The 23670-nt window shown below is 50.5% G+C and overlaps 1 protein-coding gene across 1 annotated transcript; it reads left to right on the top strand.

Moving 5' to 3' along the window:
* Window positions 1–89: 89 nt before the first annotated feature.
* YWHAZ (tyrosine 3-monooxygenase/tryptophan 5-monooxygenase activation protein zeta) lies at window positions 90–23350 on the top strand. The gene is made up of 6 exons (XM_054167461.1): window positions 90–223; window positions 2649–2952; window positions 17789–17912; window positions 19418–19581; window positions 19659–19754; window positions 22853–23350. Exons 2-6 carry the CDS (start codon window positions 2659–2661, stop codon window positions 22910–22912), a joined length of 738 nt encoding a protein of 245 aa, XP_054023436.1. The 5' UTR covers window positions 90–223; window positions 2649–2658; the 3' UTR covers window positions 22913–23350.
* The last annotated feature ends 320 nt before the right edge of the window (window positions 23351–23670 follow it).

Raw genomic sequence — 23670 nt, 5'->3', positions numbered from 1 at the left:
GCGCGCCGGGGCGGGCGGGCTCGTGCTCGCGCCTTCGCGGTTGCCATGGCCCCGCTTGACGTCACGGGCGGTGCGCTGCCCGTGCGTTGCGGCGCGGTGATTGGCGGAGACGCCGTGTGTGGAGCTGGGAGAGAGGCTGCAGCGCAGCGAGCCGCGAGACAGGCACAGTCCGCGCCGGCCGCCCGCCCCGAGACAGCCGCCGCCGCGCTCCCGCCGCGCACAGGTAACGGGGCCTGCCGCGCCGCCCCGCTTCTGGGCCCCGCGCCGGGCCCTTTTACCCCCTTGCTCTTTCGTCCCCCGGGGATTGGCGTGGGGGGCCCGTGCGAGGCGCCCGGCGGGCAGCGTTGAGCGCTCCCAACCCCACCCCCCTCCGCCTTCGGCCTCGCCAGCGGCAGCAGGGAGGCTTCGCAGGGAGGGAGCGGGGCGGTGGAGGGAGCAGCTCGCTCCGCGGGGGCCGCTGAGGAGGGCGGCGGGGACCGCGCAGGTGAGGCCACGGCTGCGCCTCCCCGCCGGCGAGATGAGAGGGGGAGGGGAAGAGGCGCCGGGGGCGGCGGGGCGGGGGCGGCAGGTGAGGGCCCCGCTCGTGGCGCGGCGGGTGGGTGGGTGCGACCCCGCGCCCGTGGGTGCGTGGGGAGGGGGAGCGCCGCCTCCGGCGGGCGGGGGCGGGGGGCTGGCGCGCAGGGCGCGGGCGGGTGCCGCTGGGTGTGGTCTCCCGCCGGGAGCGCTGCCCGGGCGCGGAAGAGCCGCAGCGGCCGCCCCTCGGTCGGGCTCGCTTCTCTTCCCTCCGCCCAGCCCCCTCCGCCCGCCCAGCCCCCTCCCTCCGCCTCCACCCATCCTCCCTCCGTCCAGCCCCAGCCGAGGGGTCCGGGCGGTAGTGGCGGCTCCCCTGGGACAGGAGAGGTGCTCCTGATTCGCCGCCGCCTCTTCCACCCGTCCCCTGGGGCTGGCCCCACGGGCTTCCCCTCGTCCGACCGCTGCCGGAGCGGGGACGCAGCATCCTCCCCCGCCGCCGCTCCCGGCGCTGGGCGGAGGTGAGCGGGATTAACGCGCGCTGAAGTGGGCTGGGCTCCGGCGCCGATCCGCCATGACAAAGGCGGCCGGCGAGGCGCGGAGTGTCCCCGTGGCGGGCGGATGCGGCGGCCACGGCGCGGGGAGGGGTGGCCCGGAGCACGCCGCCTCGCCCTGGGGGGCCGCGCCACCCGCTCCGCCCCCGGGCCACTCCATTTTCTGCTGTCACCTCGCCTGCGAGGGAACCGCGGGCAGCGCCCAGCCCTCGACGCGCCTGCGGGCCGGCTCGGCCGCCGGGAACGATGAGCGGCCTGGCCGCCCGGGAATGATGCTGCCGTAGCAGCCTGCGGGTGGCCCGGTGGACTGGCCTTGAGGACGGCGTTGTTAACCACCGCGCTTGTCCTGATCGCGCCGGGTGAAAAATAACCGTAGCCAAAATCTTGCCTTAAAATGGCTCCTTAACCTCGCCGTTCGCACTGCGGTCAAGTTTTCAACGCCCGCTTGCAAACGCTGAGGAACGGCTGCTGAGCTTGTGCCCCGATGTTGGGGTAGGAGCTATGAAAACTTTCCCTTTCAGGTGACTGAAGTGTCAAAAAACGTGCTTAATTTGTTCCCAAGTGGAAGACGGTGCTGCTATTGTTTGTTGCAACGTCGTGTAAAATAACGAAAAGGTTAAAAATGTAGATTCTGGATTGTCATGTGTGGAACATACAGAAATACATAAAGCATGTGTCACCAAAACCTGCTTTCATAATCGAATCAAAATGTAAAGGGTGGTGTATGCCAAAGCGCATTGCCAGGGCCTTGAAATGATTGTCAGCATACATAAAAAAGGATGAGGGCTACGGGAGGAGTAGCCCTTCCTGATGTACAAAAGCTGCCTCAAGCTGATAGCTCTGTTCCTCAGAGCTTGGTTTTTATTATTGAAGTGCTGCTGCTGAAGCAGATTGTGAAGCATCTCAGCCAGGTCACACTGATACTGGAGTAGTATTCTTAAGCAAGAAAATATCCTTTTGTGTGTGAAGGCGTAGCCTCTCAGGCTGAGCAGCAGTACCTAGCTCAGGACTTCTCCAGTGTCCCATTTTGGGAGAGGAAGTTACCATTGCTGGAGGCTGTGCCCCGTGGAATGCTCACATTCTGGGCATTCTGACCTGGAATTCCATTTGGAGATCCCTGTGCCAACTCTGTGCATGTAACTGTGTGATTCTGGTGCTGTTGAACTGGGCTTTATCTGCTCCTGTGAAAGACTCAGTACTGGATATTTTATCTATTTTGTCACATTGATCCTTGCATGCAGTCAATGCTGCAGCTTAAATGTGGTCTCAAGAGAGAGTGATGGCAAAGAACTAGGATGGGTTATGTGTGTAAAGTGGGAATGGTCTCAGTTCACCTTTGGATGCTTCTGTTTGCATTGATTAAAAACCTGCTCTTAAAAGTTGTTTTTTTCTTCCAGGAGTGCCTAACTCTTTAATCCAGGTATCCATGTGTTTGAGCACTGAGTGCTTGTATGCCTTCTCTTCTGGATTTCAGTTGCACCTCTTACAGTTCCAAGCTCCTTAGAGAACGGTTGCCCTGCATGTGAAGTTAAATCAGCTTTGTCCTTGATCATTGAATAACGCCTCACTGTTTTTCCTCTTCAGAAATATCAGCATGGATAAAAATGAGCTGGTGCAGAAGGCCAAACTGGCTGAGCAGGCTGAAAGATATGATGACATGGCAAGTTGCATGAAGTCTGTGACTGAGCAAGGAGCTGAGTTGTCCAACGAAGAGAGGAATCTTCTCTCTGTTGCCTATAAAAATGTTGTAGGAGCCCGTAGGTCATCTTGGAGAGTCGTCTCAAGTATCGAACAAAAGACGGAAGGCGCTGAGAAAAAGCAGCAGATGGCTCGAGAATACAGAGAGAAAATTGAGACTGAGCTAAGAGACATCTGCAATGATGTGCTGGTGAGAAAGAATGAAACTGTGGTGCATTTTTGCTTAGGCTGGTAGGGTAAACGGTGCTGGGCCCTCTGGGACTGCTTCTAGGCTGTCTGTCAGCTGTGGTCTGCTGTGCTGTTTCTGAAAGCCAAGGTTTAAAAAGGCCTGCCTTCTCTTTCCCTCCAGCACTGATAGTTCGCACGCAGATCATCACAGAAACGCTAGTGAACGTGAGGTGTGTTGAGACCTTCCCGTGTGTAAAGCAACAGCTAGGAAAAATCCACCTCTTTCTTTGAGTTTACTTGGGGAATTTCTCCTCTGACCTGCCCCCTTGGTGCAGTATCTGTGTCCTAGATCACTTTGATTTCTGCCACTTGAGTATGCTGCTCTAGTTGTAGAGGTAGTTCTTACTCTACGGAAACCGTGCCCCTCCCTGGGTGGGATGATGTAATGTTGGTTATGACTCAGCCATGCAGAAAATTGCCCGCAGGCAGAGGCAGTAGAAATGCTGTGATACCTTCTGAAACTTACAATTTTTAGCAGCCAAATAAAGGCTAAAGGCGTGTTCAAGTTAGTAACTTTCTGTGGCTTGTAGCTACCCCTGTAGCCAGCAAAGAGCCTGCTTCGTGAAATCCGAGCCTCTTCCAAACGCCTGCTCCAGATTGGCAGGGGGTTAGTTCAGCTGCCTGTGCTTGGTGCTTCAAGCACCGAGCTTGAACACACCAAGCTGGCACACACCAAGCTTGAGCACTGGGTTAACGATGGCCAGTCCTGCAGCCGCTTCCCAAGTGGCTCTGTGACTGTCAGCAGCAGCAATCTCCGCTGACTGTGGCCCCTGCCGGTGTGCCACCCCGTGTGTGCTGAGGGATCCTGTACCTGGAGGTGATGGTGACATGATAGGAGTGAAGTGTTAAACAGCTAAGCATGTGCTCAAAGATCTGATGCCAAATGAAAATTAAGATCAGTGAGTAGCATGAATTGTGCTTGCTGTGTAGGATCACTAAACAACATGGGTGGTGATTGCTTCTAGAAGACTGGTTCCCCAAGGGTGTGTGACTGAGTCTGCACTTCCAGCCTGGGCTGGCTTCCACGGCTATTGTAACATACCCAGCTTCGTGTCTTCAGATGCCTCCTCTGAGGGCAGCTTAGCTGCAAGCTTCCACCACAGAAATGGAAATGCCAGACTGGCACATAGGGAAGAACTCCCATTACTAGTTCTTGTGCTGTCAAGTGGTGGCTCATCTCTTTAAGGCAGGAAAATGAGGGTACAGATCTGGTGTTCTAATTTCTTGTTATCTCTTTTAAAAATGGATTCCTTTTTTTTAATGAATCTCTTTCTAGAATGGATTCATTACTCAGGAGTGAGTGCTTCAACGTTCAGAGTGATCTGACATTCCTTAGTAAACTCTGTTTGGGCTGGAGAAATCTTTTCAGCTAAGGGCTCAGAAACCTGCTCTTAGAAGAACTTAGTGTTTGCAGTTACTTTTGTTTTGTTTTCTGGTAGTGGAGACCAGATAATGGAACACACAGGTGGGGAACCTCCTTACCTCTCATGCATCTCAAACCAGACTTGAATTTCTCCTTGCATTTCCTGAGAGGTACCTACTTTATCCAAAGAAATTACTGCTCTTTGGCATATTACTACTACAGATCTTTAGTGTTTCCAGTCCAGTTGTTCTTAATAGATCAAGGAAAAATTGTTTTCTTCTGGGCAGTAATGCCCCAGGCAGTGATTAGCAGTAATAAACCTTTCCTTTCTTTGACTATGGTTTCCAAAGAAAAACTAAGCACTTTTATAATTCAAAGGATAGGATTTAAAACCTCTTTCAAGTGGCATGTGCTACCTTTGACATTGCTAATGGTATTGAAGGGCTAGGCTTCTGACTCTCTTTTCTTCGTTGGAATGTCCTGTTCACACGCATTCTTTACTCACCTAGAAACACACGAGTGACCATGTTGCTTCATTTGACATCCACTTTGCTTCCCCAGAGGAAAGATTTATTGATTATTTTTCTGTTATGAACAGGAGGCTGCAGGGTGATTCGTGCACACACAGACCCAGGGCTCTCTTGTTTGTTCTGTGTTGGTTTTCAGGAGATTCTTTTTTTCCTACAGCATAATCTAGGCTGTCACTGTTCACAGAGGTGAGAACCAAGGCTTTCCAAATCTTGATTGGTGTGAAGTATGCCATTAGTGAGACCTGAAGTGTTAACAAACTTTCAAAGCTTTCAGCCAGCAGCCTTGTCAATTACAGGTCAAAAGCAGCTCAGAAACTTCTGTATGTTTTATTAAGAGTGGGAATCTGTTTGAGCTGCTGTTGTGTCTTCAGTTGCCTGCTAGGCTCTTAAGTAATATTTAATACCCTGGGGAGTTACACCACAGCTGAGTGTGGAAGTGACTAGTGTCCTAACTTCAGTGGTGAAGGGAGGAAACCAGTTAAGAGAAGGTGTTTGTGACTAGCAGAGTGTAGCCCAAGCTGGCCAAGCCTCTGCAGCTTCTTGCTCTCCTCCCTCGCTCGCTGAAGTCAGATTACTCGTGGGTTGGAAGAAGCAGCTTCTCCACTCCAGCAGACAGGGAGTATACTGAGCTGTGCTGGGTTCTGTTCCCAGCTCTTCCACCAGCATGGAGGGAAGAAGAGCAATTATTGCTGCAGTTGTTTACTTGCTTCGTAACTGTTAGACTCAGTGATCAAAACTCACCTCAGGGTGAGGTCCAACCATTTGTTTTTCTCTTTTACAAGGACCTGGCAGTGTAAAAAGCCAGCATATACATCCTTGCCACTTCCTAAATCTTCCCTCACCAGACCATGCTGTGGAGTAGCTCTACAAACAGCTGAACTTGTTCTTTTGTTTCCTGCAAGAGGCACCTCAAATCTCTTGGTCCAGCACTGACTCTGTCAGATACACACTGCAGTGTGTTCAGATGGAGTGTAACTGAGTCTGATCTGGAGTTGGTCTGGTGGTGCTGGTAAGCTGCAGATAGCTGTGACCCTTGTTTGTAGTACAGGCTCCTTGTGCTGTGGCAATCAAGACTGGATTTCCAGATTTCTAAAGAGCAGTGTAGTGTGTGTGTGTAAGGAAGTACATTGCCCTGCTCCAGCTTCTTAAATGTACTTCAGTGTTACAGAAAATTTCCAGCCTCAGAAATCTGGTGGTGGTGGAGGAAATGGAGTACTTTCTGCTAAGTACTTTTCCTCATGTTAGGTAAGTGTGTGCTTCACATCCTGTTTCCCTCTCTGTAGTGAAAGGGAGAGCCTGTCTGAAAAACCAGTGCAGTCATCTTCTATTTGTCATTTCCATAATAAAACTTACTATTGATCTAACAGGTGTGGATTTTCTTCAAAATGCCTTTTGCAGGTAATGGAGAACAGAGCTGTAACTGAAGTGGTTTGAATGACATCTGTAGTATGATGAATTTTTCAGCTAGTGAGGATTCTGAAGTACGAAGGAGAACGAATGGAGAGGTTTCTGAGCAGCTAAGCTCTGGTGCTGCTTGCATGTTAGGAGTTCTCAGGAGCTCTGAACTACAAGTGGCTTTCAGACAGCCTCTGACATGATCTGAGTGTAAACTAATAATTTAAACCACGAGTGCTTAAGCTCAGTGTAAGTGTGATTGTAGGCAGCTACGCTCTGCCCTAGGCTGGCACACGCAGCAGCAGTGCCCTGCATGCCCTCTGAAGGGAGCCATATGTGTCAGTTCCCACGTTCCTCCCTTGTGTCCAGGTTTTGGGGTGATGTCTCTTCCTGAGTTCCCCCCCAGTGACCCTTGCCACAGCTGATGGTGTTCAGGACCCTTCCAGCAAGGTTGTTTGCTGTCCTCCCTGCCCTGCTGCTGCCTAACTGGATGGCCAGGGGCGTGGAGCCCTGCTCCTGCGGTGCTGCTCTGCGCTTGTCACCAGTGCTCTCTTCTCAGCAGAGCTAACCGTTCTGAGAGGTTGAGTCGGATCTCGGCTGCATGACTTGAGGTTTGCAAGACTTTCCTATGGATGTTGTTTTTAGGGCAAGTAGGAGGTTTATTAACCTGTCATGAGGCTGCAGTCCAGTGGGGGAAGGGAATAATTCCGTTCAGAATGCATCTAAATGGCTCTTAAGGAGCATGCCACAGCATTAATGCCTGCTGCCGGCATACTCTGCTGACTGGGGGACAATTTCCCAGTTGCCTGCAAACACCTAATAGGTTACCATGTGAGCATCTGTAAAACCTCTCTCTGCAGTAACTCTTAAGGCCAGAATGGGGAAATGGAGTCCTCTCCTAAAGGAAGCCATATGTTTTCTGACATGCCTTTGTGAGAGGTGGCTTTTAAAGTCAAGCTTGTGTGTTCAGTGTGTCCTCATGATGGTCAGGGGCCACAGCTGACCTACAGAGTACTAACAAGCTTATGAGCTCGAGTGACTCATGCAGCCTTCTATGCTCTGAAACATCTGATGCTAACAAAAAATGCAATGTTCTGACTGAAAGTTGCTGCCTTTTAGCTCTGTGACTCCTTCAGGCTTGCTACATTTTTGTGTTTTTGCCTGCGCTTTGTTCCTGTGGCTGAGATCTGTGTCCTTGAGTCAGTGCTTTCAGAGAAGAGGGGGAGGTGTTTGGAGAAGTTTCTATTTGCAGAATGTCATCACAGAAGGGGGATGGTTCCTTTGTTGAAATCTAGGAGTTAAGTGCCCCAAATCCTTGTTTTGAATAGTTGAAGCTGGAAGGGAGGTTGCTCAGTTCAACTCTGCTCAGAACAGATCCGGTTAGTTCGCATCACTCAAAGCCTTGCCAGCCAGATCTTGAGTATATTCAAGGATGGAGACTCCACAGCCTCTCTGGGCCACTTGTCATATTTGGTCATACTTATGGTTAAAATACAATTGGCTTTTAAAAATTAAATCTCTGTATGTAATCAGAACTTCTCTTGTTCCAACTTTGCTGCTGCTTCTATTCAGTTCACTTCAGAGCTCCAGGAAGAGCCTGGCTCCATCTTCTCTAGGGACACAGCAGTAAGATCTGCTGGTTTTCCTTTCTGCAGGCTGCAGAACCCCAGCTCTCTCAGCCCTGCTTTGTACAGCATGTCTGTTTTGCGAAGGGAAGCCCAAGCCTGGACAGAGAGCTGAAGATGTCATCTCTGGTTGTTAATGTCTGTATTACAAGGTGGTAATTGGCACTGTGCTAGCAGCATTCGTAGAGCACAGTGTGACCAGGGTGTACTAACTGCCCAGGATGGTTTAATGGCAGCTTTTGATTAACTCTCCCAAGGCCAGCTTTTTCAGGGAAGGTTTGGCTGGTAAAATTGCTCACATATATTGAAGGTAGGAGGCTGATGACAGTTTGCATCAGCCTCATGATTTCACTTCATTAATCCTTTAATCACTTCCCTGGGTGTAGCTGCCCCCTTCAGGGTTGGTTTTATGTTGGGTTTGGGCTTTTTTTTTTTCTGGCTGTTGGGTTTTTGGTTCTCTGGGGGGCGGGGGGGGGTTGTGGTGGTTTCCTCTTTTTCTGCAGTGAAAGCACTGCCTAAACAACAGCAATCAGTCTGCAGGGGTTTCAAGCAAATTAAACTGTTGAGTTTTGGAGGCTTCAAACTGCATCAATCACTTCCAGTATGAAGTGATATGTGCTGGTTTTTTGTTTGTTCCATGCCATTCATGTGATGGTTTGTAAATGCATGAAGCTCCAGCTTATGTCTGAAGGGATTTTAGATGGCAGCAGATGAAAGCAGCTTGCTGGTGGTTGTTCTGCATGAACAGAGGTGAGCTGGTGCTTGCTGATCTTAGCAAGAAGTGTATCCCTAATGTTGATAGGTGTGTTGAATGCACCCCTTTATCATAAAAGCAGCTGAGGTGCTGTGCAGGGATGCAAGCATGCAGTTAGCTGTGCAGGGATGCAAGCATGCAGTTAGCTGTGCAGGGATGCAAGCATGCAGTTAGCTGTGCAGGGATGCAAGCATGCAGTTAGCTGTGCAGGGATGCAAGCATGCAGTTAGCTCTGCTGCTTGCGTCGGTGCTGCACACATGGTACGTACGCGTGCCCCTCTCTGTACCTGCTGGCATTTGAAGCACAACAGGTCTTTGCTGTAACCAGCAGTCTGCTGTGTTACTTTCCCTTGGCATTAGTGTTTGATAATTGCCTTTGATTTTGAGGAAAAACCCAAGTGTGTGGTTCTTACACTGTTCCAAAGCACCCAAGTGACACCTTGTGATGTTGGACAGTCTGCAAGTACTTTACACTCATTACCAATAGGCAGCAGTGAAATGAATCCATCAGTCACCCAGGAGAGGTGCTCTCCTCCTTCTCCAGTGCTGCTGAAGCAAGACCTTTGTTGGATGTGGTTGTAATTTTGGGAAGCTACGTGTGTTTCACTGGCTGGTTACTTAGAAGGCTACGAGCAGAACGCTGCATTATCAAGGCAGCAGCTTTTACTCAGCCTCTGCAAGCTGTGAGTGGTAGAAATGCAAACTGCAGACTATGCCCAGAGCTGCTGCATTCTTTCTGTAGAGCTGTGTAAACAGATGGCACAGCAGCTCTGCTCTTCCCTCAGAACTTCTCTCCTGTTACCCTGAACTTGATTCTGTATGTGTCTCCAAAACAGGTTCTCAAAATGCTTTGCTTGGTATTTGCTGTGGGCAGAGAACAGCTCCTAGCTCTGAACCTGAAGCTGAGTGGCTGATGGCCAGCTTGAGAGAGATGCTGTGAAGGCTGACTGAAGAGTATTAAGATTGGTCATTTCTTAAACTTTCCTACTGAATGTCAGCTTTTGTGTAGTTGCACACTGTTCTTGAGCTCTGCCCTAAGGTTGGCAACACCTCTTCCAGTGAGAGGTAATAGCCCTGCTGCTGCCCTGGGAAACAGGAAGCTCTTTTTGGTGTGTGTCAGATTTAAGGCAGCTCAAATGAAGTAGGGAGCAGTTGTAGTTTGGGGGTTGGCTTTTTTATGGCTATTGTTACCATTTGTGGTTATGCAGTGAAGAAAATGCTGAACAGTGGGAATCTGGTCTCTAAAGTGATCAGATTGTCCTGCTGCAGAGCAGGCTCACAGCACTGAAATGGCCAAGAAAAGGCTTTTATTAACATTGTACACTCTGAACTCCTAGCATACACAGCCTGTTCCAGCAGGCCTCACATCTGCCCAAGAGTGCAAGCTGCTGAAGAGAAATGCTTCCTGCTTCTCTTTCTTTTAAAGGATGGAAAATGCTGCATCATGTTCATGGGAGTTTTTAGTGGTGTTTCTTCACAGGCCAAGACTGCAGTCTTGAGACAGCTAGAAGGTGGTGTGATCCACAGCACAACCACCACAGCCATCCCTTAGACCTTCCTGTCCAGCAGAGATTCCCTTGCAACTCAGTTGGTCTCAATTTCTCATTACCTCAAGTTTCTCAGAAGATGTTCTGTTTCTTCAAGGAATGGTTACTGCATTTGGCACCATTCTGTTTTGTTACAAGTCCCCAGTATTGAAGGGGAAAAAAAATGATTGAGGTGATTAAAAAATGCCAACCAACAGATAGAAGCTACATACTGCTTTGATCCTCAGTGAAGGCTGCTTTGTGTATTAACATCTATAGCAATGCCTCAACAAATTAAGTGCTTGCCAGGCTTTTTCTGTTGTGTCTTGGCTCTTCACTGCCTCATTTCCCATCCTTTTCCTTCTCTGCAGGCTGGTGGTGTCTGCCCATCCATGTCCTCTCTCCCCTGGAAGTGCCCTGTAGGTGTTAACAGCCCCCACACCTACTCCTGTCAGTCCTGTCCCCCACTGTGTGTGTCAGCATGAGGGTGGTTTTTCAGGCTGTCCTACTTCCATGCTTTCCTCCACCTGCCCATATGTGTGCCTGCTCTAGTTCTCTTTTCCAGGGAAGCACATTTAGACTGGTTTGCTCTTTTTTTTTTTGGCATAAGCTAGAATTCCTTGCCATTCTTTCTGCCAGGCAGGATTGGACTTCCTTTTCTCCATGAATCCTTAAGTTGGTTGGTGTGGGGCTTTTTTAGTTACCCTTTTATTTCTCAGGCCTGGTTTCCTGCATGTCTCCCTTTCCACATCTTCACCTGGTTGATTACAGCAAAGCTGCTGATCACTTGTACCTTTTCCCTGCTCCTATCCAGCCCAGGTGTCACCATGTGTGTCATAGCTGCCACTGTTGCATGAACTCCAGTCAAATGCCTCCCTCCCCCTTGAAGGTCCCTTGTCCCAAATGCTGAATTCCTCTCCTGCTGAGGCTCATTGTTCTCAGCTCCTCTTATCCAGCCAGCTTTCCTTTCTCACCTGTTTGAAACCCCTGCTGCTGTGTCCACAGCCAGTTTGATGGGGAGGAAGAATAACTGGTGCTGAGAACAGGCTGGTGTCCTTCAGCAGATGTTGTACCAGAGAGATCTTCAGTGCCACAGCACCCCCAGTATTTCACAGGTGGTGTGGGGGGTTTGTATTCCTCTTCTAGGGAGCACATGAGGAGATGGAGATCTGTAACTCTAAACAAGAGGCTTTGCTTTGGATTGGAATAGAAGGCTGACAGCAGGTTGTCCCCTAAGAGGACTGGAGGTCACTCATGAGGCAGCAGTTGCAGAGCCCTGATTCTGAGCTCTGGGTAGAACAGTAATGGGAGGCAGCATAATGAGCCTGTGTTTGAGAAGGGTGGCTAAAAATACCCTCCTTAAAAATACATCTCTCTGTCACTTTCCTGCAGTGCTTCAGCCAGGGGTGTGTAGAGAATTCCTGCTGCTCCCAAAGGCTTGGGTTGAACCCTTGGCAGGTGTGTGCCAGGCTGTGCAGTGCAGCTTGTGGCACGTGTTGGTGCACAGCCCGAGCAGCTTCCCTGCCTGCTGCTGCAGCAGAGAGCACACACACATGGAAAATCACTCCCTGGCCTCCCCTGGCACCCAGAGGTGTCCCCAGCATGGCCCACACAGGTGGCCTGCTTTGATATCTTTGTCATCAAAATAGCAGTCTGTAAATGAATAGCTTAAAGATCTGCTGCAGGGGCTGTGCTGCTTGCTTCATGGGTTCCACTGGAGAGCAGGTACCTGGAGCTCTTCCCATGAAGGGTGTACCTGGAAACAGCAGTCTGCATCAGTATTCCCAGGGGCCATCCCCAAGCACTCTGGGCCTTCACAGCTGTCATGCCTTGGAGGACTCTGCAGCTGTGCAGGAGGAGTCAACCTTGTAACGACTCTGCCTAGTTTTGTCTCCTGACACAAAGGGTTGTTGCCCTAGGAAGGCTGGAGCACAGGGGGAGCTTGGCACTGAGTTGCAGGTGGTAAGGTGTATCCTGGTGCATCTAGAAAGCACAACCTGGAGATGGAACAGACACAGTGCTTCAGCTGGATGTCCCTCTTTCAGTAGCCATCACATCTTTCTATTTTCCCCTTTCCCTCCTCTCCTGCTCACCTCTGGAGAGCAAAGGAAATGGCTGCTGGGCTTGTCTGAAAGTGCATTCCTCTATGGAAGTGGTGCTGAAACTCTTGAAGCTACCTGGTAGTCTTCTAAAGGAAGTGAGCAGGCTTGGGTCCCAGTGCTTTAATGAGCTGAACTTGTTGAAAGTTAAGCTGGGAAGTATTTTTAAGACAAAAGTTGTGCTTTCTGGTGTGCAGGTAACCAAGTATGTCCAGCTTCTTCTCAGAAGTGTGGTGTGGGTGCTAGGGTTATGTGGATGTAAGGGTTCAGAAGCCTGTGGAACGTGGATGAGAAGCCTGTTGAAGCTCCCTGCGTTAGAGCAAGCACACCTAGGTCAGCACTGATGCAGGCTAACGGAAGCACACTTCCCTGCTTTGTGTTTTCTAACAGCATCTCTTGGGCAGTGTTGCAGGTGGGTTAGTGGACAGGAGGGTCCTGTCAGCCAGCACAGTCTCTTGGAGAAAGGAAGCAGCATGCTGCTTGCATCAGGACCAACACCAGGCCAGGATCAGTCAGTGTGAAATGTCAAGTAAAATGCACTTTCAGGCAGAGCTTCGAGAAAGATCCATTCCTGTCATGTGTTGTAGGGATTGAACAGAGTTCTTCCATGCCACCTTCACCCCTCTGCCATGTGAAAAATGAATTCAAGTTCAGCTCTCTCACTCCTGTGTGATTTCTTCAAACCAGAAGTGATGTCCTAACTCCATCAGATGGCTTTCAGCGTGGCATGACAACACAAGGCCTGCCTTGTTAGCCTTGAGCAAAACTGATCCCAGTTAAATCAGCTGAAGTCTGTCAGTGTGTTGTTGTGGGCTTCCACCATTCTGCAGCTTGGGCTTTTTGTGCAAGAGCAGTGTCTTTGTTTCTCCAGTGGTGTTAGGGTCTTTACTCAGCAGTACATCAATAACTGATTTTTAGTACTTAAAGCTGTCTTTTCTCAGTACTTCAACTACATATTACCTGCTCATTTCCAACTGTACTGTTCTAGAATCTGGTGGGTTATTCTTATGACCTGTTTGTCAGGAGGGCAGTGTCTTGAATTGAAAAGTGAGGGGATGATGCAGTCCCTGAGTGCTTTAATAATCACCTGAAGTTCTCAGGCAGGAACGTGCCCTGAGACCGAGGGAAGTGTGCACAGGATGTAAGCCACAAGGCAAAACTGAGGCACGGGTTTGAATGCTTGTTGTGATGAGTTTGGGAAGAGTCTTCTGGCCCACACAGGTCATTTGCCAAAGATAGTCACAGGTACTTCTAAAAGTACAGTTTTGAGCTTCAAGTACCAGGAAAGGAGTGCTCAGGTCTTGATGGACTTCCTGTCTTAAACTGAAGTCTGCCTGCTTGCAGTAAGAAGCAGGGGGCTTTGTGCTGAGGGCTGGGTGTTGGGTTTGGTTACACAGATTTGCTTCTTTCACGCTCCTTACTCTGATCTCCTAGGGTTCAGAACAAGTCCACTCCTCAGGATGGGCTCAGAACACATTGTTCTTGGTGTTGCTGTCTGCTGACTTGTGTCCTGCTCTGGCAAAAGAGCTTGTGTGAGAGTGAGGAAAGCGAAGGGTTTGAAATGAGGCAGGATCATGAGGTGGTGTGCATGCAGCCTCTCTGGGGACAAAGGCTTCTTCAGTGCACAATTGCTGGGGGTGGGGGACTGTACCAAATCTGTGAGATTTCTTAGCTGTGGTATGTGTGAGCAGAGCTGACATCTGCTGAGTTCCAGTGTGCTGCCTCCTCCAGTCCAGAGCACCAGAAAGCTGTTAACCTAGTGCTGGTCACACTGCAGAGGGGAAGCATTGCAGCCTGGTCTCTTAGTGGCCAGCACATCAGTGAGAGTTGATGGTAAACTGAAGTGCATGCATTCTTTTCACTGTGTGTGTAAGTAATGATTTCCCATCAAGTCCTCATGGAAAGCCTGTGACTGACTTTGCTGTGAGAAGCGTTAGAAGAGTTGCACAAGCTGCTACAGGTTGGGACTGAGAAGTGCTCCAAGGTGCTGCTGCAGCTGCCTCGTGGACTGCAGTACTGTGGCTTGCTTCACAGCACTTAGATCCTAGCTGCCAGATCTCATGCTCTGACAGTTGCAGCTGAGCAGTTGTGGGGTTTAGGGGGGCAGGGCAGTTTGGGTTTGTTGCAAAAGCTGCCATGACCAGAGGGAGGGACGCTGTAATGGAACTGCCCCTGGAGCTGTAGTTGGTGTATGTCAGAAACAGATGGGAACTGCACACTGCAGCAGTGGAGGAGCAGGGAGGCTTAGCTACATCCCCCCCACCCCCCATGCTGTGGGGACTCACTCTGTCAGGGGGATGCAGATCACCTAACAAACTGATGGGCCTTCAGTGGCCCATTTGGTGGTCAGCTCCATGCTGGTGAGCACTGTCATACCAGCTGGTAAAGGAGAGAGGATATTGGTGGTGCTGTTGAAACAGTTCTTGTTTCTGCTTTGGACAAACAGAGCAATAGGGCTCAAATGTCAACATTTTCCTCCTTGTGGAAAAAATACATCCTCTAGGGAAGCCTTGCAGTTAAAGCAATTTAAAAGGCCAACCAAACCAAAAACCCATCAGCATTCCCCACAGCTGATGTACCAGCAGATAACAGAGCACTGGACTGGTTGTGCCTTTCATTTTGTCCAGCATTTTGTTCTCTTCTGTAATTGAGCTCTGAAAGGTCACCAGATTTATTGGTCTCGTCTATATGCCTTTCTGAAGCCACACCACTACCATGCAGAATCCAGCCACTCTAGGATGTCAGTGTGCTCTGAATCTTCAGGCTAACTTGAAAGGAGTGTTTTGTGTTTGCTTCTGCCAGTAAAAGAAAGTACCTCCTGAAATGAAGAGACTGGTACCAAGAGGAGAAGCTGAGTGTAGAGCCGGGGGTAAATAACAGGGGAGAGCTGTCCTTCCAGCAGTTTCACATGCCAGCTTTTAAGTGTTAATCTGCTTTCAGATTTCATTGCTGCTGTTTCTGGAAGTCTTTGGCTTAAATGATTTCCCCAAAGATGTGTGGCCTACCAGCCCTGCCTGTTGTTTCTGTGGAGCAGAGTCTTTCATCAGATCTGAGCGAGCCAGCAGCGCAGTCTCGGCGTCGGAGCCTCTTTGCATACGTCTTCATGAATAGCTGTTCAAAGGGATTTTCTTCCTTAATCACTCTTCTGCATTTGACATGGGTTTAAAGCTTTTACCAGTACAAGGTTTATGCTCTATCTGAGCTGCTGTTGCCCTCCTACTATCTCTCTGAGGAGGGAAGACCTTCTCAACTGGTAATCTTCCCTCTTCTCTGCCTGCTTGTGCAATTCACCCATCCGCTTCGGCGTTTGCAAAGAGCTTTACCTCTCTTGTGACCTAACTGAAGTTTAAGTCTGGTATTTTGGTGCTGCTGTGGGAGTGAGCAGAGCTGCACTCTTTAATCAAACAGCCTTATCTATGGATGATGAAGTTGTTCTATTTCTAGAGTCACAATATTTTAGTCTGACCAATTAATGGAGGGTACAGAAGGAGGGCAACTCCCCATGGTGCCAGAAGAGTAGGTGCAGACTGACACACCTGACTTAATTGCAGCCCTACAGAGCAAAGCTAATGAGGAGCCTTATTCTCAGGAGCTGGTAACCTTCAGTTGTTATTGAAGCCAGAGCTTCTTGGCACTCGTGAAGAATGTCATAGCTGTGGGTCTGGAAGCGCTCTAATGGTGAGAGAGCATGTGAGGAGATACAGAGAGCTGAAGTGTGTGACCCATGTACCTTAAGCCTTCCACTTGTCCCCATCTCTGGGGCAGAAGGTGCCCCTGAGCCCTTCTCACACAGTGGTGCACCCTCCAGAGAGGTGTCTTTGGCATGAGGCAGCTCAGCAGCACGTGTGACTGGTTCCACAAAACCACTTCTGCCTCTGCCCTGCTTGTGTTGCGTCCCTTTGTCACCAGAGGGGCACCTCTGCTCTCATTCAGGGGGGAGCAAGGATGTGCAGTGGCTTTGGGTATTTCCCTGTGTGGCTATAAAATGGCAGCTGTGCCCTGAAAACCCCTGATAGTGGAGATGCTTGGATGCATGCCTTACAGGATACTGAAACCAATAAAGGCCACTAATGGGTGTCAGGTGTAGCTGAACCCTGTCTGACTTTGATTTGTCACCTCGGCTCCGGACCCCATCCACCATAGCAGGTCACTTCATTTCAAAGGGTTTCACCAAGCTCATGATTTAGATCAGTGCATTAGCAGTACTTCAATTAAAACAAACCAAACAAACTTCTTCATTCTTCTTTCTGTGAATTACACAATGCCAGCTGGCCTGTCAGCAGAGCAGCTACCCTGGGTGCCACAGTAGGGTGGCTACAGCTGACCATGTTCAGGGGGTGCCTCTCCCAGGAGCGCATCACGTAGGATACCCTCTTAACCTGCAGAGTGCTAACTGGAGGGCAGTCCTGGAGAGCAGCTGTTGTGCTGTGGGCTGGAACTGAATTTGGTTGTCCATCTCTGGTGTCATGGCAAATAGGAGGTACAGACAGGAAGGCAAAACTGAGAGGGCAGTCACCTACTCTGCATGGGAAGAGACACCCAAGAATTGTGAGGAGAAACCTCTTTTAACTTGTTTGCTGCACAGCCTCAGAGAAGTATGTAACAGCTGCAGATTTAATGGTGAGTGTTGGCAGAGCACTTCTGTGCTCCTCCTGGCTTTTGAGTAGCTGCCTTTGCTGTCACAGCCTGGCTGTGAGCGCCTGGTGCCAGCGGTGTTTGACAGCTCTGTGCCTGCCTTTGACTTAAATGTGTTGGAGCCAGGGATTTACTCTTTTTAATTCTCTTTCTCCTTTTTTTTTCATCATCATAAGAGATCTTGCTAAATTACATGACTGCCTCAGCTGGGAACTTGCTGTGTTAATTTAATAAGCAGCTAGAACAGTCTAGAAAAACCTGGTTTTAACTGGCAGCCCACGGGGAGGGTTTGGAGGAGTGACTCCAGAGAGATGCCTTGGCTTTGGAAGATGAAGGAAAGAGCAGTTAGGGCAGCACTTAAAGTCAAACAGGGGGTCACTGTCAGTGCTGCAGAGCTGACTGTCAGCTGTCTGAAATGCAGCAGTCCAGGTTTACCGTGCTGGATTTGCTGGTTGTGCCAGTAGAGTGTTGCGGTTAGTGGAGCTGCTACCCAGCCAGCACATCAGCCTGGTCATGGGAGACACTGTGGTCTCTGACTTAGTTCAGATCATTCTGTTGCCTTCCTGGGATGCAGACTTGCTTCCATTGTTCACCCCTGCCCAGCCTCTGGGTTACCTTACTTGTGTCAGGGTATACCCTGTACTCTGCTAGATGACCACAGCCACCTCCTCCCAGCTGAGTCCTGGCCCGCAGCATGCCAGCAGTACCTCGGGCTGTGCCCCAGCCCAGGCGCTTAGCTGGCTGTGCCCCAGGGGACGCGAGGAGCAGCAGCAGCAAGATGTGCAGGGGTTGTGATCTAGGTGAGCTCTTGGCTCAGCACTCTGTGAGGGTCTGCACGTTCCAAACACTGTGTTCTCTGTTTCCCTTGCAGTCTCTGTTGGAAAAGTTCCTGATCCCCAACGCTTCGCAAGCAGAGAGCAAAGTGTTCTATTTGAAAATGAAGGGAGACTACTACCGCTACCTGGCTGAGGTGGCTGCTGGCGACGACAAGAAAGGTAGGGGGCTGCCAGCTGCTGCCTGGGGGCTGCCAGCTGCTGCCTGGGGGCTGCCAGCGCAGCCTGTGCTGAGCACCAGTGATCTGGCTGCAAACGTTTTATCAAGGGACACGAGAGGCCATTGGCTTTCAAATGAGTTACTGAAGCTTCCATTCACCTCTGCTGTCTGTGGGGTAGAGCTTTCAGTCATCGAATCTTGACAGCAGCTCTTAGGCACTTAGAAGGCCTGATTTGTGTGAAACACTCCCATGATCAGTGGTGAGGGCAGAGAGGACAGACTGCTGAGTGACTGTGCAGGGAGTGTCCTCCCTCTTCCAGGCAGAAGAGCACAACGCCATGCTTTGATGTTTCTGAGTCTGTGAAGGTGAACAGACAGGGCTCACAGAGACATCCTGAGGTGTTCAGCTGTGCCTGAGATTTCAGTGCTGATGCATTGCTGGGTCCTTAGCCAGCAATGGTCTTCTGGTTTTGAGTACATGTGGCTGGTGCTTTTGCAGAGGTCGTGCTGGATGCATTTCTGGTTTGATCCAGAAACGTTTGGGCTGGAGCCCTTTTAGCATCTGCACTGAGTGACTCTCTGCCCACCTTTTTCTCAGATGCTGTTAACAGCCTTGGAGGCTGCAGGAACAGTGGTCCCTTTGTGCTCACTGTCTAGCATGTCTCTTCCCTCCTGCAGTCAAGGACAGAGTGCAGCTTGTGGGCTGTGTTGAGCCATGATCTCTGACTTGTGCAGGCATGGTCTGCTCATTGGTTGAAGCGAGAATGGAAACTGCCGAGCTCTGCAGTCCTGCTGCACACAATGGAGCTGCTTTTCTTTCAGCCAGGAGTTTAGAAGTGGTACACTTGGACCAAGGAAGGGAATGGCAAGAGGGTGATCTCTGAAAAGCAATAAGCCAAACTGTTAATTTTTCTCCCTTTAAAGTTTCTACATAACAAAACACAGAGGTAAAGAGGTTTCCCACCTCTGCACTAGAAACGGATCTCTGTTGGAAGCCTTGAGATTTGTCTGTTTCAGTTTGGGCTGAGGGGTGCCTGTTCTCTTTGCCAAGGAACTCCAGTAGTAATCCATGGATGCCTGTGTGGTAGGTCAGCAGTGCTTTCTGTGACTCAAAGGTGGGTCTGCAAAGCTCCACAGTGTTCAAAGGCATTTGAAGTTGCACCCTTCCAACCTGGGGGTGCTTCGAGCTTGCCTTTTGTACCGTCCCAGGTAGGTGCTGGGGTCATGTTCCTTCAGTGCTGCAAAACTGCTGCACGTCCAAGGGGCACAGGCTGGCAGGCAGAGACTCAAGCCTGGTCAGTGACAACTTCCCTCCTTTGGTAATGATTGAAAAGTGTGATTTAGTTGGAAGTTCATAGACCAGGACTTGTTAGGTAAAGCTGTTCACAGCCTTTGCTCCCAGCGTACTGTGCGTGCGTGCGGGCACACTCGGCGCCGAGCGTGTCTGAATGCAGTGTGGGAGTCACTTACTTGTGGTGGGGTTTGTGTGTGTGTTTTGTCCCTAAAGGGATAGTGGAGCAATCACAACAAGCATATCAAGAAGCCTTTGAAATCAGTAAAAAGGAGATGCAGCCAACACACCCCATCAGATTAGGCCTGGCTCTGAACTTCTCGGTGTTCTACTACGAGATCCTCAACTCCCCGGAGAAAGCCTGCTCCCTTGCCAAAACGGTGAGTGGGGGCTCTGGGGGTGGCTGCATCCCCTTGGGGCACGTGGCCAACACTCTGCTTCGTCTCTCTCCCCCCAGGCTTTTGATGAAGCAATTGCTGAGCTTGATACATTAAGCGAAGAGTCCTACAAAGACAGCACGCTAATAATGCAGCTACTGCGAGACAACTTGACAGTGAGTATGGCTGCAGCTCCCTGCAGGGCTGTCCTCTGGGCTCAGCTGTGGGGCTGTCTGTCAGTTACCCACAGGGGAGTGTGCAGTGCATCGTGTTCCTGAGCTGTGCCTTCTTCTGCCTGGGCATTGGGCTGCCTGCTAACAGCGTTTTCTGACAGGTGGCAAATGGAACAAGTATTGCAGGTGTTTTATGTCCAAGTGACATGGCTTGGACTGTGACTAGCAGAGCTCTTCCCTTTGTTCACCAGCACTTGGGAATGCAAGCAGATTCTCTTATTGCAAGCTTCTGTCAAGTTCCATGGAGCTTGCTCTGTGTACTGGGGTGTGTAGAATGGGTCCTGTGTGGAAACTGCAAACTGAGCTAGCAAGTCCTGCTGTCTGGGTTTGGTGGGGTGTTTTGTTTCACATTTTGGTGCAGCTGAAACTGGAATCAGTGCCTGCCAGGCTGTGTCTGTGGCAGCTGAAAACCAACACTCTGAATGCTTTCTTCCTTGGACCCTTTGCAGTGTAAGGTAGGGGTCAGGACTGTGTTGCTCTGTCAGACTAATCAACATCTTCATCTTGCACGTGGGGTTTTCTAGCCTGCTCTGAACTTCAGAGCTGGCAAAGATGAGCACCCAAAGCAAAGGAGCCAGCAAATGTGAGCAGCCATGCAGCAGTGTCATTAATGGTGTCCACTCTGGTCTGTGTGGCAGGAAGAGCTGCAAACAAATAGGAGAACTCAGAAGCACCTCCTGCCACCAAATGTGGCCCCTTGTTCATGTGCTGTTCATCTGAGCTCAGAGACAATTAGAAAACAGCTGGATGTCTTCCAACAGAACTGGAAGTTGTACAGTCACACCAAATTTGAGTTGCCATGGTTTCAGCTTTTGTTTCTAGCACTTTATTTCCCTCTTCCTTGGAACCTTTTCCACTGGAATGGCAACTTAACAGAAAAACCTACTTGTGATTGTTCCAGCTGCTGCTTACAAAACAAATGGAATAGATTTCTCAACCTCTGTAATGGAGACAGATACAGGCTTGGCTTTGCTCTCGATGTCTGTGTGTGCTGTCCCCTTGAGTGAGATTGCTTAAGAGCAGTGCTCTGAATGAGTGCTGTTGAAGCAGAGAATAGAAGCTGGCTTCTCAGTGCTGGCTTCCCAGCAAAAATAATGCAAAGCTTGTCACAGCAGTTGGAAACAAAATGGTTTCAGACAAGAGCAAAAGTTGGCCTGAGCTACCACAGTGTGTGAGTTGTGGTAGCAGGCTGATAATTGATGTGAACTTCCCATTGTGAGGGAGAAAGCTGTGTGCAGCCTCAGGATTCCCTGCTCTTGGCTGAATGCTGTGTCTGGGCCGCAGTGCTTGGATGGGGGCATTGATCCTGTGCTTTTCCACAGCTGCTGATCAGTGTGACTGACACAGGCTGCAGTGGATTTCATAGTTGTGACAAAGGGTCTCTTTTGCTGCAAGTCTGCTGCAGTCTGCCAGGGAGGGCAGGCATTCAGCAGGCACTGTTCAGTGGCCTGCAGGAGCGCCTTGCTCAGCTGTTGATTGTTTTGTGTGGAGGCTGGTGTGGCAAAAGAAGAGCCTGTTCATTCTCAGCAGGGACTGACACCAGGGTGATGCTGGGAGGGTTGCTCAACAGACCAAGTCAATGGCTGTTTTCCTGCCATAGCTGGATGATTCCTTCTTTGCTCTCCTAGGAAATCATTCTGTGCTCTTAAAGAAATTTTCTAAAGCCTCCCTTGCACCTAAAGGTTTGTGTTTGGGTTGGGGTTTTCTTTTCACTCAGTGGATTCATTAAACTGCTCTCAGTCTTCCTTTTGTAGCAGTCAGGCTAAAGGTGTGTGTCCATCTACTTACCTGCAGGTATGCTAGAGGTGGGGATTTGGGATAGAGGCCTCTGATAAGTATGTTCGTGCTGGCTGTTCCTCAGGAGAATCGACATGGAGGCTAATGTGGTATTACAGAGGGTGGTGCAGGGGCTACAAACAGCCCAGGGTGCTCTTGTCCTGGGTCAGAGAACTTGCTGCTTGATGCCTCTGGCCAGGAACATTTAGTGCAGGTATGGTGCATCATGTTGAGAGCAAGAGCAAGGCTGCTGGTCTTGCACAGGTTTCTCTGTTGTCTTGGACTCCTGGAACGGATAAAATATTCCTGGTGATGATGGATTTAAAACAACAGCAAGGGCCAAACCTTCTTGTGAGACCTTAGTGGTGTAACTTACCTTGCCTTACCACCTTAAGTGGTATACTTAGTGGTAGAGGGAGAATTAGTTGTTGAGCTTTAGCACCTTGTGCTGCAGAGCGTGAAGGGTGCAGTTAATGGCGCTGCAGCTCCCAGGGAGAGCTTGCAAATCACAGGGGGCTGCTAAGCGCTCTGGAAGCAGCCAGCCTAGCAAAAAGCTCAGCTCACAGAACAGTGTCTTGGTCCTGGCTATTGCTCTGGAACTGAGGCTTTGTCTCCTTAGTCCAGTTGGTCCTCACTCTTGGTAGGTGGCTCCTTAGTATGGTTCTGTTGAGCTGGAGATAAGATTTGGCACATGCTGCACGTTCCCTCCTTGCCTGGCCCCGCAGTTCGGGAAGCTCTGCGTTCCAGAGGGGCAGAGCATAGAGCCCAGGACAGAGACTTGAGTGCAATGGAGGTCTTTTTAAACAAACAAGCAGTTGAAATGCCTGCTCTGCAGGAATGGGAGTGTTCACTCTAAGGCTGGGTCTGCAGGAAGACCTCTGCTGAAGCTCTGCCTTCAGAAGGGTGCCTGAAGCTTGCCCTGAGAAGGTACAACCAAGCATTGAGAGTTGTTGGGTCTCACCTATCTGCTCTGTAGGTCTGAGTCCTGCCTGCTTGTGTTGAGTGAGCCCTGTGGGTATGAGACTTTGGGTTTGACTGCTCAGGAACTGCCTCATTAAAAGCAGAGCAGGGCTGGGTCACACAGGACTGGGTTCCCACGCTGGAAGAGCTGAGGAATAGATTTGCGCTCGTGGTGCTCTGGGGTTTGCCATGGGGGGAGTAGGACCTCGTAAAAAATCCTTAATTAAGAAGCAGGTTTTCTCTCTAGCAATTACTCAGAAATGCTAATCTCTTGCATATTTCACTCTGTTTTCTTCCCTGAACAGTTGTGGACATCGGACACCCAAGGAGATGAAGCTGAAGCAGGAGAGGGAGGGGAGAATTAACCAGCCTTCCAACTTCGTCTGCCTCATTCTGAATTGACACAGTAGCCCATCTGTCATCCATGCTGTCCCACCAATAGTTTTTGTTTACCATTTGACAGGTTTATGTTACTTCTCTTTGGATTTCTATATTTCCCATGTGGTTTTGTTTGGTATTAGGGAATAGAGCCAGTTACCGTTGGGGGAGTTGATCTGTTTCCATCCGAGGTGGCCGTGCCGGGGTGTGACATTTTTATACACGTTTTCCATGTTTGGCATAGTACTCTTGGTACATGGTGGCTTCCCACAAGGCCAGTGTTAGAACAGCTTTCTGTGTCAGGCAAAGACAGCTGCTTGTGTGTTGGTCTGCCCTGGGGAGAGGGATGCTCAGCTGCAGCCGGAGGTGTCGGCGGCGCGGGTCCGAGCTGGGCCGCAGGTGAGGCGCGGTGGGTGGTGCACGCCCAGCCGACCCGGGAAGTGTGTGGAGCGGACACCTCCGGCTGCAGCCGAAGCTCTCCTTCAGGCAGCCTGCCAGCCCAGGTGTGTGTTGGTCTGCCCTGGGGAGAAGATGCTCAGCTGCAGCCGGAGGTGTCGGCAGCAGGGGGCCAGGCCGGACTGCAGGTGAGGCGCGGTGGGTGGTGCACGCCCAGCCGACCCGGGAAGTGTGTGGAGCGGACACCTCCGGCTGCAGCCGAAGCTCTCCTTCAGGCAGCCTGCCAGCCCAGGTGTGTGTTGGTCTGCCCTGGGGAGAAGATGCTCAGCTGCAGCCGGAGGTGTCGGCA

This window comes from Dryobates pubescens, chromosome 14 (assembly GCF_014839835.1).
Source record: "Dryobates pubescens isolate bDryPub1 chromosome 14, bDryPub1.pri, whole genome shotgun sequence".
NCBI classification, from domain to species: Eukaryota; Metazoa; Chordata; class Aves; order Piciformes; family Picidae; genus Dryobates; species Dryobates pubescens.
Note: the sequence above shows the minus strand (reverse complement) of the source record. Positions and strands in the feature narration are given on the sequence as shown.

Bases quoted from the DNA above. Each gene is read 5' to 3' on its own strand.
- YWHAZ (XM_054167461.1), top strand. From the start codon at position 2,659: ATGGATAAAAATGAGCTGGTGCAGAAGGCCAAACTGGCTGAGCAGGCT. The intron at 2,953-17,788 runs GTGAGAAAGAAT...TTTCCCTTGCAG, and splicing joins ACATCTGCAATGATGTGCTG to TCTCTGTTGGAAAAGTTCCT. The intron at 19,755-22,852 runs GTGAGTATGGCT...TTCCCTGAACAG, and splicing joins TACTGCGAGACAACTTGACA to TTGTGGACATCGGACACCCA.